Below are 18,060 nucleotides of genomic sequence, written 5' to 3' on the forward strand. Positions count from 1 at the left end.
ACAGATCACAGCAAGAATGCCTTGCCCTCAAGCTGATGGTCTGGATCTGCTGCTTCCTCCCATGGGGCTGCCTGAAGAGCTCTGCTGGCTGCAGCACTGTGCAAAATGTCACTGAGGATTGGGATGCTCAGTCCTTTGATCCTTGTCTAAGTGATGTGAAGAACAGACTTATCTACAACCAGTTCATGCTCAGGAATTCACACTCCTCCTTCCTCACACTTACTGATTGCTTCTGACTAATGAGCCAGCATGGAGCTTATAACAAAATCATAATCTGTCCTTACCATAAAATCTTTTAAAATGATCTCTGGTTGTTTCAAGCTCATCTTACACTGATATCAAGCTTTCAATTATGCCCAGACTGATAAATCCATAACAAGTTAAACTGAAAAATTTTCAACCTAGTTACTCCAGAAGAAAAAAAAGCAATGTTGGGAGACAGGAAAATATCTAAGGAAATTGTAAGGGCTTGGTATCAGAGGAAGAATCTTCTGTTTTCTTTGACAAAATGTAAGAAAGTAGCATTATAACTGCAAGAACAAAAGTAAAAAGATACAGAATTGAAAATTCTGAGATGTAAAGTCATGCTTACATTTTCTACTATTTTTAGGGTGGTGCACAAACCCTGAGAACTTTGTATGGAATACAATAGACCAGGGTGCCTCTGAGCATCTCCTACATGAGAAACCCAAGCAGAGTTGAACACCAAGGTTTGTGCTTTCAGCTGCTGTTGCTATCCCAGCCCATCTTGCTGTACAGGGTGTGTGCCCTCATCTCCCCACTGCACACAGGGCTCAAGCTGCCTGTTGCCTTTATGATGGACTAAAATTTTAGTGGATGACATCCACTAAACTTTCATATACAGACTCCACACAGCATATCTAACCAATGCAAGAAACACAGTTTGTCTTAAAATATCTCATTAGGAATGAGACAAGGAGGAATTAGGAAATTTTGACTAGCTCTTAGAACAGCACATCTGCTTGGGACAGTTCAGGATCTGGGAAACAACACTTGAAAAAAATATCTGTTTGCTTTCCTTCCACACAAAACTTTTCCCTTTTGTTTCTGCAAACGCGCTGTCACCTGCCATAAATGGAGAAGGAAATCAATGCATTGTTTTCTCCTAGATATCAGCAGTACACCTGGCTTTTTAATCCTTATTCTCCAGGCCATGGAGCTGCCAGTGGAGATACATTCCCCACAACTACACATCCCCAAACAGTTCTTGGAATTTCACTGTTCAGGCTGAGTCAGCATGAAAGCCTAAGTCACTTTAACACAATGCAGCAAAAGTTTAATCAGCTCTGATCTTTCAGCACAAGCACAGTGGGGAAGTCATAACCCCACTCTAGGGAAAAAGAAATATGCAAGGATATTTATGGGCTGTTGATGATAGAATTTAATGTCTCTTTTTCCAGAGGGACTTGGCTAAAATAGAGAGAAATACCCAGGAGAACTGAACATAGTTATTGAATGTTGCACAGGAGGACAGTCACCATCACTACCACTGATAGAAACCTGTCTGTATTTCTGATGGATGTTATTGTGCTGACTGAGAAAATAGATTTTAACAGCAAACAGAAACAGAAATGGAAGAGGTGGAAGGACCCCGTCACAGAACAAGAGCTTGGTGGATTTTGTGTCAAGTTGGTTTTGCTGCTTCAACCAGTTCCTAGCAGAGCTCTGTAGGCACTGATTCCATCACAGAAACTCCAAAGTCCTTTACAAGTCTTCTGCCAAACACTTTACAAAAGGTAAATGAAAGTCATCTTTATAATTGATTAGAACAACCTCTGGCATAGAACCTGAACCAGAAAGGCATTAGAAATCTTCAGCCTCTTCTGTTTTGACATTTTGGTGCCTTCCTCTTTGGACTCTTCCACGGTGTTAGGGAGCATAGGGTGTAGCTGCTTTCTTGGGTGTTTTTTTACTCTTTTTTTCTATTTGCCAGATAAAACTGTTATTTACACTACATTACCAAAAGATGGATATGACAAATTTTCCATCCCACCCTGTGATGTGCCTTTTTTAATCACTACATATGAAGTGACTACATGATTATATGGTCCAGGGACACAAGTAAGCACACAGTGGTTTTGGGCAGGATTTTTAGGTTATATAGAAATCCAGACCATGATAAAACCCAATCTTTTCCAATTCCAGTTTAGCCAAGGATTCCATCAGATTTCAAGCTCTGCTTCAGAGTTTTTATGGGTGGCTATTTCCAAAGAATTTCAGACTTCTGAAATATAATGTTCATGTTTCTGCATTACAGAAAGCCGCACATTTTTCACACAAGAAGCACAGCAGCCCTATTTTATGAGCCATTGGACTTGCAGTTAATATTAACTAACAGACAGAAGTGTGAATATTCAGACATGCTTTGTTACACATGGACATGTTGAACAACACAATGAGTGGTGCATATTGCTGTTTTCAGTGCTCCCTGCAGGCTGCTGCATGGAAAAGTCCTTGTAACTTCTCCTATCAAATGTGTGTCTATACTTGTTTCTGTGGCTTTGTGGGACTGTATGTAAATAAATACACATACTACCTACATATACATATATATACACACCCACACAAGTAACCATGTGAAAAAATAATTGAGTTTTAGCACAGTGATATATCAAATTTCCAATATATTTGCTTCTGGATAAAAAAAAATGTATTACTTGTGTGCAAGGTTTCCATTCTGACTCAAATATTAGCTGCATGCTAGATCACTGATAACAGAATAAGAACCAGGGAGAAGAAACATCTTTTACCTCCCCTCTCGATTTATTCACTATAAAGCTACTGGGCCTTTTACTGTTCCACATGACAGAGAGTAGTAGAGGAATAATGCTCCTATAAAACATATGATTTTCTCATTATGTCTTCACCTCTTTCCAACACAGCCAAGTGGCTATTCCCACAAAGGGCCAGCAATATCTAATCCTTAATAATCATAATTTTAAACTGCCTTTGATACTGGAACACGTTTGTTGTATTTCATCCAAGCAAATTGATGAAGAAACTTCTTTGCTTAGCTTACCCTTGTTCCATTTATAATGTTCCATTTATGATGCTGTAGTGGTCTCTAGAGCTCACAAATTTTTTATTGAATAAATCCAGCCTTCACAAGTAAAAATGTGTTTTTTCCTGTTCTGCCAAACTGCCTGTGTTTTCTGGCTGCAGTCTCCATTCCCCTTTTCTGAGATGGGAACAAAAGCTTTCAGATGGAGTATCACTTTTGGAACTAGAGAGCATGCATTAAATCCTCCTCCAATCCATATTTAAATAGAGTGAGCACCCAGAAATTCATAATAGAAATTAAATATAATTATCTGAAATTATCATGATATTCTACTTTAGTAGAATACCTTCAGAGCAATTCATAGTATTTTTTTTTCTTTGAAGAATAGTTTGAATCAAATAATTTAAATTAAAAGGCAAAACACATTTAGATTTTACAATGATAGTTTGATGAATCCAAGAAAAAAATCCAATGTGTAGCAGCAGCTTAGAAGGAAGATTGTTTAACTAAGTATTTTAGGTAACTCCAGTTCTTCTGTGGACTCACTCAGCTGGGTGGGCAATGCTCAACCACGGCTCTCTTCCTTCAGAGAAACATCCTCAGCAGGACAAAGGATCTCCAAATGTGCTTTGAACTACAAAGTTTGGTAATTGAACCCCTCATGCATTTTAAATGAGGTATCATACCTGAGGTTAATGCCACATTGAAGTGTTCTTGTTTATTTCTAGTTTTCAGAATAAATTCAAGCAGACCTTTCCCTCTCTGTTTCACTGCCATTTGCCTCATTAGCATAGTCATTAAAAGGAAAGATGAAATAAAGCCTTGACATTTCCATATGTAATTTTAAGTTACTCATCTAAAATACAGTAAGTCAAAAGAGCAGAAGACTTTGCAGATAAAAACAGCAGAAGAAATATATTTATTTTGGACTTACTTCATTAGCATTAATTAAGCTTTTACTTCATTTGCATATGCAAGTGTTCTTGCCAGGAGGGGGTGCCAAGTACCCACAGCACTAATTATGCAAAAAGAAAACACATGGCAAATATTTTACAGAAAGACAAATGACCATGTTTTATAGCAGTTGTACATTACCTTGATAGACCAAACAGTAAATGGAGCTTTCAGCAAGTAATGGCTGTTAAAGCATGTGTTGAGCAAGGTAACTGTCCAAGAACAATCCTGCTAATTCCTCATTTACTAAAATTACTCCAGTGCTTATCTGAGTACATGGGAAATAATACAACATCAAAGAACCCTGCTGCTCCACTGTTTGTCTTATCTAAAACAGTCTTTGAAAGCCATTGGGAAAAAAAGGCTAAAACTTTGGCAAAAGGCAACTGTAAGGCAATGTCATGGTAATACAGTCTGGGATATTCACATTTTTGTGGGGCAATAGGTATTGATGGGAGGCTGAAGAGAAACTGAAGCCCCAAACATGAAAAAAGGATAAAGATGACTGATCACAGAGCAAAAGGGCAGAGAGTTCTTGAGTTGGTACATTTATAAACAGCAATTAAAGCACATTTTGCTCTGGTTTATTTCTGTGTTTCTGTCTGTAAGCTGGTTTTTAGATAGTTTGAATACAAGGCAAGGTCCTCTTTCACTGGATCTTTTGCATTCTTTATGTAAAAGCTTCAGATTCTAATATCTATTATTTTCAAGTAACCTTTTTTTTGTTGTATTTTTGGAAGATGAGGACAACATATAGATTTCTAATATTTAAAATACTTTCTAAAAATTGATGAGAACATTCTGAATCCAAAATTCAGCTACAGTCACCAAACTGTTCTTAGTGTATACAGCCTAATAGGTAATTTGACTCAATGATGACCTCAATTAAAACAAAGCACTGTAAAAGCTCATCTTCAGTCCTACAATATGATAGTGTTATATTTTGTTTGCAGCATCAGTTTTTGACAAAGCTTCTAAAAAATAATTTTCTTTAGTATTCTGGATAGTTTCACTATTTTATTGATTTATGTTTGGTTAAAATACATTTATGTATATATACTCATCTGTAAGACAATACATCATTATTTATACTGATCCATCCAAATATGTAACTTCAACTCTCCTCAGAATTACTTAAAATATCAAAAGAAAAATGAGTGCACTGAAATAAATAACACAAAATATCTATTATAAATACAAAGGCAAAGTGATTTGCATGGATGCATGTTTATAGAATAAAGTGAAATAAGGTACTTTATACAAGCTAAACATGTACTACCAAGGCAAAAAAAAATAAAAAAAAAATAAAATATGTGTGACTTTTAAGAAAAAGCTATGTGAAACTGAACAACTTCTAACCATGCTTCACTGGGAGCCAGTTGAAGTAGCCCACTCAATAACTGATCAGAACTATTTGTATCACAAGGAGCAGAAGAACACGACAGTGTTAACAGACACTGTTAAATCCAACACTGGAGACATCTCCAGCCTGAATTTTTATAGCCAGGCTCCTGCTGCAATACATCCCCACAGATCCAGAGCTGTCTCCCCTGAGTCACATACAACCAGGTCCAGCACAAACACATGAAAACCTTTGCTACAAACTACTGGAGAAGAAATGGCTCAGGAAGGGAGAACACCGGATAAAAAAACTGGGTATTCAACAACAGCGGCCCTTTAAAAACCCCAAAGCATTCTTCTTCTCAGTAAAGCCTTCCCACCAGGTAAGGGATATCTCTTTCTCAGACACAAGCAGTGAGGTCTTTAATCAATAAACTGGAGGCAGAAAAATGTTGATGAAACAAATTAGATGTCTAGTTGGGTTTCCTGGAATTACTTAATGCTGCAGTGATGGATTCTATGGAGGTAAAGAGATAATCAACTAATGACTTGCACAATTTTAAACATGAGTAATGTTTGGCAAATACATAAACAGCTCCCTAACATACTTTGACACAGAAATGGTATTTTAGATCTGGCACAGTTCTAACACAGTTAAAAAGCAGCATTTTAATGAGTGTGACCTTGAAAACAATTCTTGTTTTAAGAGCTATGTGACCTTAAGGTACATTAATTCATTAGATAAAAGTTTCTTCTCCCCAGTAGCAAACATTTTCAATTTCAGCACCAAAATGTCATGACTCAAGCAGCAGATGTTTCTCTGAGCTTTCCTCTTAATCACTACAAAACCCTCTACTCTAGGTAAATAGCAAGGAACTGAAATAACTTGCAACCACTGTGGTAGCTTGAGAACAGTGGTACTATGGCTCAGTCACCTGGCTTCTGACAGAAAACTCTGTTCTTCACTATCCACATGGGGCCTGCTGGCCCATGAGACAGCCCCAGAAATTATTCCTAACAGTAAACTTCGACTGATGCATGCTTTCCACAAGGATGTAAAATACTGCATATACTTGATTTCACTGCAGCCACATTCTGTCTATGCAATAAGCAATTTGTGGCTTCATACATATTTTCCTTCCTGGCTTTTTTTTTTTTTTTCCCTTCATATTCTTATATCATCTGTTTGAACATCTTGGCAGTTCCTCCTCATTGGAAGACCTTAAGATAACTATGTAACTGTTACTGAGATCTGCAGAACTGTGGACTGGAAACATTTTTATTTTATACTACAGCCTAACTATCGAAAATACTTGATCTAAGCCCATGTGTTATCCCCCTATAATTTGTATTTAATCCAGGATTTTTCAACTAGCTATAGTGTAAAGCTGGGATCTTTGGCTCAGTCAGACATACCTGTGCCTTGTGTTTCACATTTTCTGCTAGTTTTCCTGACCAGTCCTAGCTGTAGGATTGCTTTGCATTTCTGCACCACAGATGCAGGGGGATATTCCCCCTCACTTTAGAGAACTACATACACTCTTATCTCTGTGATGGCACACAGCACGTCATGGGTCCTTCTACATCAAATTTTTGTATATAAAATTAATTTCTTCTCCAATTGTTCTTCACTTGTTCTTCAGTTGTAAAGAATGGCTCTTGGAGATTACCCAGGTTAATACACTATGATTAATTTATTTAGAGGAAGTATTTCATTGTTTGTTTTACTCATGAATTATCACTGTTTCCTGATTCCATGGAAAAGACATGTAAGTTTTGTTCAGGAAGGTAAACCACTCATAGTGTGTTTGGCAGCATGGGTCTGTGAGTGCAGCTCTGCCCCCATGTACATTCCATTGGTAGCTACTGATGGGTTTTCATCATCAGATCTCTCCCTTTACACCATCCTCTGTGCCCTGTTTCACTGCTGGTTGCTTCCTATATATTTTACTCAAAACCCACTAGTCCAGTGTTTGTTCCAATGAGAAATTTTATAACAGAAGCATAGTGGCAATGTGTCTTCAGGCACACATCTTTCCTCTGCCTAACCTGTTCTGCTGGGATGAACTCTGTCCTGTTTCTGCTCGAGGCAGATGTTCCTTTGGACAGCAGCAACAACCATTACTCACAACACTCTTTATTCATTCATGCTCCTTCTACATTTCTGGCTTGCTGCTGAAGTGGGAGGGTAATGCAGCAAGGCTCTTCTGTCACTCTGGAAACCGCCTTTTGCCACATGAACAGCTTCAAGAGGACATCCTTCGAATTGGCAACTCCTAAAGTCACCTTCAGTGGACTGCTCCTGCAGGTGTCCATCACTATGGCAACACTCGGTGCCATTCAGAGTGCACACAAGATTTTGTGCTCAAAGTTATTATTTCCTAATTCTGCAGACCATATGGCATCATAAAACCCACAGTAGAGCAGATATTTTTTAAGCATGACATTAACTTTACTAGGGACATTAACAAAGATGAGTAATGTTATCCTCACTCAAGTATGAATTATGCCAATGTTTTCAAATTTGGATGATTAAGGTTGTACCGAAAATGATCGCTTATTTTTTCCCAGTTTTGAGATGTAATAGGAGTCCACCTGTGCCTGTATCTGAAAGTATCCATACATATTTTCAGAATGACATTTTAAGCAAAGCACTTAAAGCCAGCATTATTCTGATTTATTTTTCTGAGTCTTATGATTGGTAAATCTGACCCTGTTCTTATGACACATCTCAGGAAAAGTTATTTTCTCAGTAATCACTGCACTTAATTTTAGTTCTACTTCAGATTACTGATTCTCTGATCAGTGCACACAAATGTTCAGATACTCTGTCTAGCACAGACGAATCTTAAAAAAATGAAATTTATTTAAAATATTTCTTAAGACTGTCCAATTTTGCAAATGCCTCTCCTTTCCACTACAACCTATGTGGTTTGCCACATTCCATAATGCTTCCTGGGAAATAACCTATGTATTTATTACCACTATTCCTGGTGCCATGCTCTCATTATTAATAAATTAACGTGGTTAATTATTAAAACGTACCAAACATGTTTCAATTACTTTTTCTCACCTGCCTCCACTTCCTTAATGCAAAATATTCCAACCAGAAACATTTTTTACTTTCCAATCATCTTGATGATATATAAAGCAACAGGGTATATTCTCTAGGCATTCAGCTTACAGCCTCTCTGCATGAACAAGCTGGATGTGCAAGGAGGCCCTGGGATCATGCCTGGGGGCATTAATGAGCTTATTAGAACACTGTAACAAGGATTATCTGAATTTCTTATGCAGAACTGAAGATTTAATCAGTCTCTTGCCTTCAACTACCAACACAAGTTGGCTCAAAACCACTGCTGTTCTAAAACCACATTTTTTTTCTGCTCATATTCATTGGTTATGAAGACCATGGATGATTAATGTTCATTAAAAATGGTAAAACTTCTGGGAAAAAGTTATACATGAAACATGGCATCTTGTTTTTTTTATTATGAACTCAATACAGCACAGCTAACCTTGGCAGTAATTTTTATATTGAAATGAAAACATCACTTTCCATGAGTCCATCACATCACATTTGGGTGCTAAGCTTTTGCCCACAGTTTTCATTGATATTGCACTTAAAAGAAAACTGCTTTTCACCTTTAACTTTCCTTCCCACATAGCAGTAGCCATAAAGATGGTAACCCTGAAAATCACTTGGGTGCATATTTAGATGAAGGTGTGATTATTTCAAGAACTGTACCATGTGCTTACTGGGGGTCAGCATGGAAAAACATATTTTTAATAAAAAATAAATAAACAGGGCTCTCCTAAAAGCTGTAATAGGAGCATGCTAGCATAGTGCAGAAATACATAACACATCTTAAGGTTTTCAGTTTTGTTTTTACCTCAGTCTGTCTGGAGTCCATACATTTTTAATGACTGTGCTTACCAGTTGCTGTCCGTGAACACCCCAGGCTGCGTACTGTAAAACTGAATCCTCTACTTCTGGAGGGTTTAACTCCCAAACTTCCCTTGAAAAAAGGGAAACATTTTTACTTGAACACACTGGCATCACCTCGTGTACAGAGCCACTGACAACGACACGGTATGGAACAAACAATGTGACCTACCTTGTGTGTATGTTATAAATCACATATGAAGCTGTATAAGAGTAATGAAAAACCTGTTAAAAAAAGAAAAAGTAAAGAGTTACAAGACAAAATACAGGATTCAATACAGACTACCATGAGGGCAGTCATAGTTTTTTAACCCCTGTAAACACCGATACCTTTATTACTGAAAGAATGTTTTACTGAATTAATTATAACCAACAGACCTGAACAAGGTTTTGAAAGCTGTAGGAAGGACACACATATTCACCTGTTAATTTAACCAGACACTGTAACAGTACAACAACTGGACAGAAAATGTCCCAATTAGAAAAATCAGCATTCCTGTTTAAAAGAAAACAACAATAGAAACACTCCTCCCAAAAAAAAAACAACCCAAACCAACAAACACACTGAGAATATACATTAAGAAATAAAACCACTTTTTTTTTTCTTTCATCAAGCTGTGTCAAAATGATTGTACAGGCATCACAGTTATTCTATTTGAAATGCAGACCAATAGAGGGTCAGATGGTATTTTTCTGACCACCTGCTATGAGCAGCCTGAAGGACCTCTCAGGTATGGCTGTGTACTTAGCAGGGCTCTGTTTGCTGTGACTTTCATTAAATAAATTTTGGTCTGATTTTGGCTGACTTCCTTTGTTTTTCAGGAAAAGTCTGTGGAAGGTACTTTTTGTCTGGTAAAACAAAGAACTACTTTTCAGTAAATCTTTCTCATTCAACAGCAAGTTACCAGTGACTTCTGGATTCCAAACCTGTAGGATTCTCTGAAGGGAACAGAAGAAAATTTACAGTGTGTAATGTGATGGACCACCACACCAAAGGGCTCAAATCAAAGCAAACCATTGCACATTCTGTCTAGTCAAACATTAGCCTATACACAGATAGTGAGTAACAAACATTTTGCTCTCTTCCAGGCTTCAGTGATTGTTTTTTACCTAGCTCATTTTTTGCCTCTACATCTTGTATCATGAAAGCATCATAATTCCATAGTATTAGTTTTAATATGATTTGAAATTACTTCATGGTCTTGGAATATGAAATGTATTTGTCACTATTTATTACTGTACTAAGCAAAAATCTTTTTAATGTAAACTTCTGTCAGAAAAAAAACATTAGATGACACCCACTAGACTTCCTGCAGCTTCATGTTTACAGTAACAGCATCTCTGCTGGGCAAATGAAGGATCTATTTCTGGCCAGGCTAATCCCAGTTAGTTGGGGACAGTAAAAACCTTGACATGGATACATGTATTGGGAACTCCTCAGGTTATATTTTCTGCTCTGGGGACCTTTCAGTGTCTCCTTCAAAGAGAACAGACAAAGGGGGATCTTACGTGGACAGAGCCACTGGAATTTGTCACTATGGCACACAAAAAGGTTTCAGGGGTTGTTATTTTGTCTGGAGGCCATTCAATAACAGAGCCATCCAAAACATCCTCCCACTGATTCCCTTTTCATTATTAGTTCCCTTCCAACAAGTGGCAAGAATTTAGCCTGTCCTAAATCTTTGCTGCCTGATGCAGCAAGAATCCCACAAAGGTCTATAAGATTAGCAACTCTACTTTGTGCAACAGCTGAACATCCCTTCTGTAAAATTTCCCTTTGAGACAAAAATAATGTTCATTTTCCAAGTCTAACGTGCTTAATGTCAGAACTGTTGCTTCAGTAAGAATCACACATATATTAATAAGTGTGCCCCAAACTTTTTTAATATTTTATATTATATCTAAAGGTAAACTGTTTTTTCATGCCAGGTACCAGCCTCTTCTGAGAATTGTGAATGAACCAGAGACAAATGGTTAAATCATGGTGGTTTCTGCACAGGGTGTGCACTGCCAGAGGTTACCCAGAGAGGCACTTGCCAGCAGCTTTTAAAGGCCAGTTACAAAGAAGAGAAATGGGTCTCTTACCCTCGTGGGAAAAGGGAAAATTGTATCAAAGATAATGTAGGGAGGGTTGATAAATATTTTGAACAGAAATATTTTTAGAGTAAATTATTTGACAGAATATATTTCAACAAGAAATGCTAAACTAATAAGTCATTCTGACAGCTTAAACAGAAAATATACTGTAACAACAAGAACAACACTTCATATATCATGTGAAAACTCTGCTCCTGCCTTGTGTAACATTTCTGTCTAAACATTTATGCAGAAACATTAATATCTGTTGAAAAAAGGTGAAAGAGCTCCACTTCCAGTGGAGACCAACACTACATTTCAGACAGAATGCTGACATTTTTCTTGATTTACTCATATTAATTTTAGTTCTTAACAGGAACACCTTGTATAAATTACAAGTATGAAGTTTCCTAATTCATCTTGCTTGCAAGAGCCACGCACTGAAACACAATCACTATCTAAACAAAATCAACAAAAAAGGATTTAGAAAATCTTTTTCTTGCCTGGCTCTCATAGAAGGTGCTTAGGGAGCTCTTGTGGTTTTGTACAAAGGCTGAACCTGTTTGGCTTCCTCTTGCACAGGGCTGTGTCAGTGGCTGGGACACAGCTCTTCCCTGACATTGTCACACAACCTCTGGCTCCACAGGGAGGAGTACCAGCAACCCTCAGAACACCTGGATCGAACCTCCCACGTGGCCTCTAGCTGTGTCCTCTGAGGAGGAGGCTTGGGGAATTATGCCCCAGCAACAAAGCAGAAAAAACCTGGTAATTTCTGCAGCACTGCCGCCTCTCACAGTGTATTTACAGCAAACACTGGCTACTGTGTGCAAGTCAAACCCAAAGTGCAACCATTCCTTTTCCATAATGCTTTCAGACATTTCTTGTACCCCAGGCCTTCTAATGGAGGTGCTGTCAAAAGATTGAAAGAAGACAAATATTTAAACATGGTCATTGAATTGCAACAATTGACCAAAATAAGAGATGTGAAACTGAGGAAAAGGGTTTGGTTGTATGAAAAATACTCATTTCTATGTACAGAGAGAATCACTTAAAGATTATGGACACACAAAACATCTCAAAGAAGAAAAGCAATGTAGGAGAGAAAAGTCTTTTAAAATATTAAATGCATTACAGCAACTTCTGCAGTGTCATATCAACTGAGGGAAACAAAAAGAGGAAAATGGCCTGGTCTAATTTATTAAAATAATTATACATGTTAAGGTTGGGCACTGTGAGGAGCCTTCAGAACTGGCATGTATGATTGCTAGGGTTCAGGCCTTTCTGGCAAGTAAATAACTTGGCTGCTTCTATTATGATAAGCTGGAAAATGCTCCCCGCAATGTTAAGAACTGTGAAAATGGCTTTTTAGATCAGACAGACAGTACACCTCCTCCTCAGCACAATTTATTTAATTTTGCTTTTGCCACAGAATGCAGTTGGTAACAACCACTGCATATTAAATATTTCTTCTGAATTCATTCTTTTATCAGTTTATAAAGTGATGACAAGCTTTCATCTGGTGCCGCTCAACACTGAAAAAGTTAGCTGCATTTGTGTATGAAAAAAATGAAATTACAGAACTCCATTACAAAGGACCTAAAAGGAAAAGGTGACAAAAGTATTTCAAGACAAATTGCTCCAGTCAAAATGTATTGAAATAACAATCTATTACTCAGCTAACAGCCAACAATAAAAAACACACTTATCAATCATGATCTGAACTTTTAGATGACACATTTAGAAGGTGTGATTCTTTCAACAGCTGAATTCTGGGGTTTCATGTGTCCTTTATTCCCTACATTTCAAGAAATTATTTTTTCTTTCTGGGGTTTCTAAAAATGGAATAATTCCATGGAACTCAGTGCATAGCCCAACAAGATGGAAGAAAACAGTTCCTTATACACTCAGACAAACACGCTCCACTTATTCTGCAATACATTCCAGAAAATATCCAGTTTGCTGTCCCTGGGTAATTTGGAAAACATTTCTCAGCAGAATAGTGTTTTTGGTAAAAAGCTGCCAAGAAAACCTCAGTAGAAGTATTTTTACAGTGGGATGAGAGCTCTTAGCTCCAGGGAAATGGAAGAGAGCTGATGACATTAGAACCTCGCAGCGCTATAATCCCAAAATGCTTGGGCATGCCAGACACCTTGATGCATCCTTTATCCATTTCCTGTATTATAAACCAATTACATTCTTTCATGTGTTATTTATTCAGAGCAATAATGATTCCTTCTTGGCATGGCTTTTTGCAAGGTAGTGGAGTGACTGTCCTGTATTTTTGTTTTCACCCAAACACACGCCTGCAATCTGAACACACGCCTGCATTTCTCAGTGCTGCTACACTCTGTAAATTCCCCTTTCAGGTTCCAATAAGACATCTCAGAGGGCATAAAGGCACTCAGTCTGAGCAAAAACTATAAAAAGTAAGAGAATACAAAATATATTGAAAATTTCAGCACCTGCAGTAATACTTTCAGTTATTCCAAAGCTTAACAGCCAAATGGTGTCTGTGTCTTGCACACAACAGAGATATCCATCTATTTGTATTGTACATAGCAAACACAACACACTATTTAAAAGTCATGCCCTTCCCATTAGTTAATAAAAAACAAAAAGCAGCAAACACTCATTAAATAACTGAAATTACAGTGTTTGTCATCATCCCTATCCCACTTATCTCCAAACACATAACCTGATTAGGAAAGAGGCACTTTTTCAGATAAGGTTCAAAGCCATGCAGATCTCTCTGATTCACCAGTGAGGTATCAGATCTTTCATGGGTTAATTTACACTTCTGATCCCACAAAAAACAAAATCTAGTATTTTAAGAGACTACTAGTCTGAATGAAAAATGGTTATATTCTTGTATTAAAGAATTTAATCAGATTTGGACACAGGATAATCAACCTTAGCTGAGTAAAGTTGTAACTCCTGCAATATATGGATGCCTCCCAAACAGTATTACTCATAAAAAGAGAAAGATCAAAAAAGTGCTTTTATTGCTTCACAGGCACAAGTCAATTATTAGGCAGTTGAAAGCTATGAGAGAACCCAACCTGGAAAAGGTTTTCTGTGCCTGAAAGCTTTTCTGTTTTTTCCAGCTACATCAGTTGGTCTAATAAAAGATACTACCTCTTCCCACAAATCTTGTCTCGTTTATCTCTTCAGGCCACCACATCTATAACAACATTAGGGAGAAACAAATATTCTTAAGCCCAGCTGAAAAAAAAACCCTACAACTCAAAGTGATCCTTCCTAATGAATACCCTGCATTACAGTGCAAATCATAAAATGTATGAGAACCCAGAAACCAGGGGACAGGACACAGTGAAGCAGGGAGTAAACAGGAATACATCTTGCCAAGGACACTCACTTCTCCATTCATCCGTGGCCCTTCTCACTTTTGAAGATCTTTCATGATACATTAGTAAAATGTTCTGGCACATTTCCAAACTGCCTTGGTGGGTGCCAGCCACAGAACTACTGTCTGTCGTGCACACTGTAAAAAACACCAGCACGAGTGGGATTCTGCTTTTATTCTCTTTTCTACAGTTGAATTAAGCTGTATTATTAGTTGAATTGAAGAATAACTGAAAAATCTACTTATGCTGAAAACCAAAAAGCCTTTGCTGTGGTAAAGTGATTAGAAGGCCAAGCAAAAAGTACCCCATCATTCATCTGCCATTCATGCAATCAAGTACTCACACACAATGAGAAACAATCCCATTCAGAAATCCAAATCTTTAAAAAAACCTCCACTAAAGGCTCTAAAATACAAATTAGAAAAAGAAATGTAAACATATATTGCTTCCTATTTTGCCTTTAGGATAAAAGTACCTTGGAAGAAAAATGCAATATCCAGAACATGACATGAGCTACAAATAATGAGCAAGGACCAGATGCAGAGTACAGAGAATATGAGGGGACATAATGAGGCACAGGATGGTTATGGAGATCTTTTGAAGTGATTACTGATGTAAATACAGTGTGCTTGTGGCCAGAAAAAAATAACTGTATTATGTATTTTCAGTAAGTTAACACATATTCAAGTTCATTCCCCACACAAAAACCACAGCTGATAGAAATTATACTAAATTATACAAAATCTATGTGTATTATTTATATAAATTATGCAAATCATTATTGAAATTATTTTTCCAGTAGTTAGTGATATTTTACTATCAATTTTGCTTAGAGAACACTAGTGTAATTCAGATTTCCAGCAATGAAAAGAAGAAAATGCTTTCAGCAGGTCTTTAATGTTGTGTACAAACTCCTTATTCTGCTACACATTTGGAGAACACCAGCTTAATTGTGGCCCAACTTCCTCCATTGTGGAAAGTCTGCTGAAAGCAAATGAGTTACAGTATGAGAGGGCAGTCTCTGCTTTTTGCCATCAGGATTCCAAGCAGCAACTTCTTGCTCTCCAAAAATCCAGATTAACATTCACACAACCAGCTCCTATTCCTCATTTCCTTTTTATGAGCTTTGAGACACGTGACCTTGCTGGGACTGCAGTGCAAAGAGAATGGAATCAGTATCTAATGTGCTGATCACAAAACAATAAAAAAGATATATTCCTTTCTTATCTTTGTGTTGCAAGATGTTCAGCACCCCGTTAGTAAAACCTGTGAGGGAGTTAATGAGATTAAATTAGGAGCAGCATGACTACAGCCAAAGGCAAAGCATAGCTGCTGGATGAAACTTCCATCCATTTTGCAATTTATGTGCTAAATAAATTAATAATGTTAATGGTATCAATAATATTATGGTGAGATCCGAATTTCTCTAAAATTCTGTTATCATTCACCTCAAATGCTCCCCCTTTGTCTCTTTCCAGTCTGACTCCATGTGTTCTCCAGCACAGGAACTGCTGCTAAGTGGAATTGAACAGCTAAACATGGCACAGCCATGGTTGGGTTTCATGTAATTGGTTCCTTGGGTGTGTAAGAAGTGAAGAGACAGCTCTGCAGCTCTGGATTCTGAGCCACAGAGGGATGTGGAACCACAGGATAAACACCTATGCTATTAGTGAAGAGTTTGAAAAATCACACTCTATACCAATAAGTGACAGCCTCTGCATATCCACGAAGATAATACTGATTAAAGTCTGGAATTCTGCTGATTTCATGCCATGGCAATACAGAGAGACCTCAGGCTATGCATTGATACCAAAGCTCAGCTCACTTTGGGATACACCCCAGAAATGCTTCACACCATGCAGCAGTGAAGTGGTACTTTTGGCTCCTGGAGCTCTAGTATTCAACTGGAATTTTCCTGGTGTTAGATACAGTAAATTGAGCCACATCAGTTAATGACTGATTATATCTGGGATAGAGAGAGCAATGGGGACTTCTCATTTCAGTGACACAGTATGTTCTTCAACTGGTTTCAGAGCAAACTCTTAGAAACAATCAACTGAAGAGTTTGTAATACTGAGATGATGAATTTCCACCTATCTGTAAATCCTATTATTTCTACCCAATTCTGGAAGCCAAAAAAAAAAAAAAAAATATATATATAGGGGTAAATTTTGCCACTATCGATGTCTAAATCTTTATATAGTCTTGCACAATTTTGGCCCTTTTGGTGAAATATTTGGTTTATGAAAACTCTGTATATAATTGCAGAATTAATTTAAGGTAGAGCTTGATGTATTTGAGCACTGAAGTTATATGACAAGGTTATAACTTTGAAAAACATCATATTTATTTGTTTCAATCAGCATTGATTATTTCTCATGATTGATAAGAACCACTGCATATCATTGGTAGTAATTTATGGTTAACATTAATACTTTGGGGTATGAAATATTGTCAGCCATAACTATATGCTGCCAAATCAAAATAAATATAAAGGCGAGACATTCTGAGACACGTAATTTATCTGTAAGAAAAAAGGCTGTCAAGGAAGCCTAAACAAAAAAGCACCTCTAGAAAATCTGTTAGAGCCTGAACTGTTCACACAGAATTTTTTCAGTAAGATTAATTATCTCAAGAAAAAGACATCCCACTGTAGAATGTAAATTAAATCACAATCAATTAAACTCAGTTCATATAACCAAGAGTAACGTGATACAAACCACAGTTCAGAATAAATGCAGAAACTTTTTATTCTCCTGCATCAACAGCTGATAGACCATCATTTGGATATGCAACTCAATCAGTTTTGAATATATAATAACCTCAGATGAGTGAATTATTCAAGAAAGAATGTTCTGCATTGCCACTTCTGAAAGCCTCACATATCACTGTCATTTGAAATTCTATTAGTTACACTATCACGTAAAATATGTTTCTTGAGTCTTGTATGAGATGACTTATGACAAAAATTTGTATGTTTCTTTTTTTCTGGCTTATTCACCTGCAGCATTAAAAACCAGGAATGACTGCACTGAAATCATTGTTACATGACAGTCAAACTGGTAAATCTCAAGCCTCAAAGCATAATAGGTGCATTTTTGGTTTTTTTTTGTATTGATACATAGGTATGTGCACTTCCTTTTCAAGCATGTGCTCCCACTCATATTCAGTGTGATCAAAATGTGGACATTATGAGTATTTAGGGGTTTATAGAAACTTCTCTTTTCCTGAACTGATTTGCAGGCAGCTTTAGAGGGTGCCTGTGTATTTTGATCTGGACAAGCATAAGGGAAAACAAAAGATATAAATTCTGATAGCACAACCAGAACTTTATCTCCATGGAAATATGAGATAGG

General features: G+C 37.2%; 1 protein-coding gene across 3 annotated transcripts in view; it reads right to left on the bottom strand.

The window, feature by feature from the left end:
* DPP10 (dipeptidyl peptidase like 10) overlaps nt 1–18,060 on the bottom strand; it is a 431,847-nt gene that overhangs the window by 51,651 nt on the left and 362,136 nt on the right. For all 3 annotated transcript variants that reach the window (XM_086898812.1, XM_086898811.1, XM_023931361.2), the window contains 2 exons: nt 9,436–9,488; nt 9,255–9,336 (listed from right to left, as the gene is read on the bottom strand). In XM_086898812.1, coding sequence (XP_086754938.1) covers nt 9,255–9,336; nt 9,436–9,488 — 135 coding nt within the window. The remainder of the gene's footprint in view (nt 1–9,254; nt 9,337–9,435; nt 9,489–18,060) is intronic.

This window comes from Cyanistes caeruleus, chromosome 7 (genome assembly GCF_971803275.1).
Source record: "Cyanistes caeruleus chromosome 7, bCyaCae1.hap1.1, whole genome shotgun sequence".
Taxonomy (NCBI): domain Eukaryota; kingdom Metazoa; phylum Chordata; class Aves; order Passeriformes; family Paridae; genus Cyanistes; species Cyanistes caeruleus.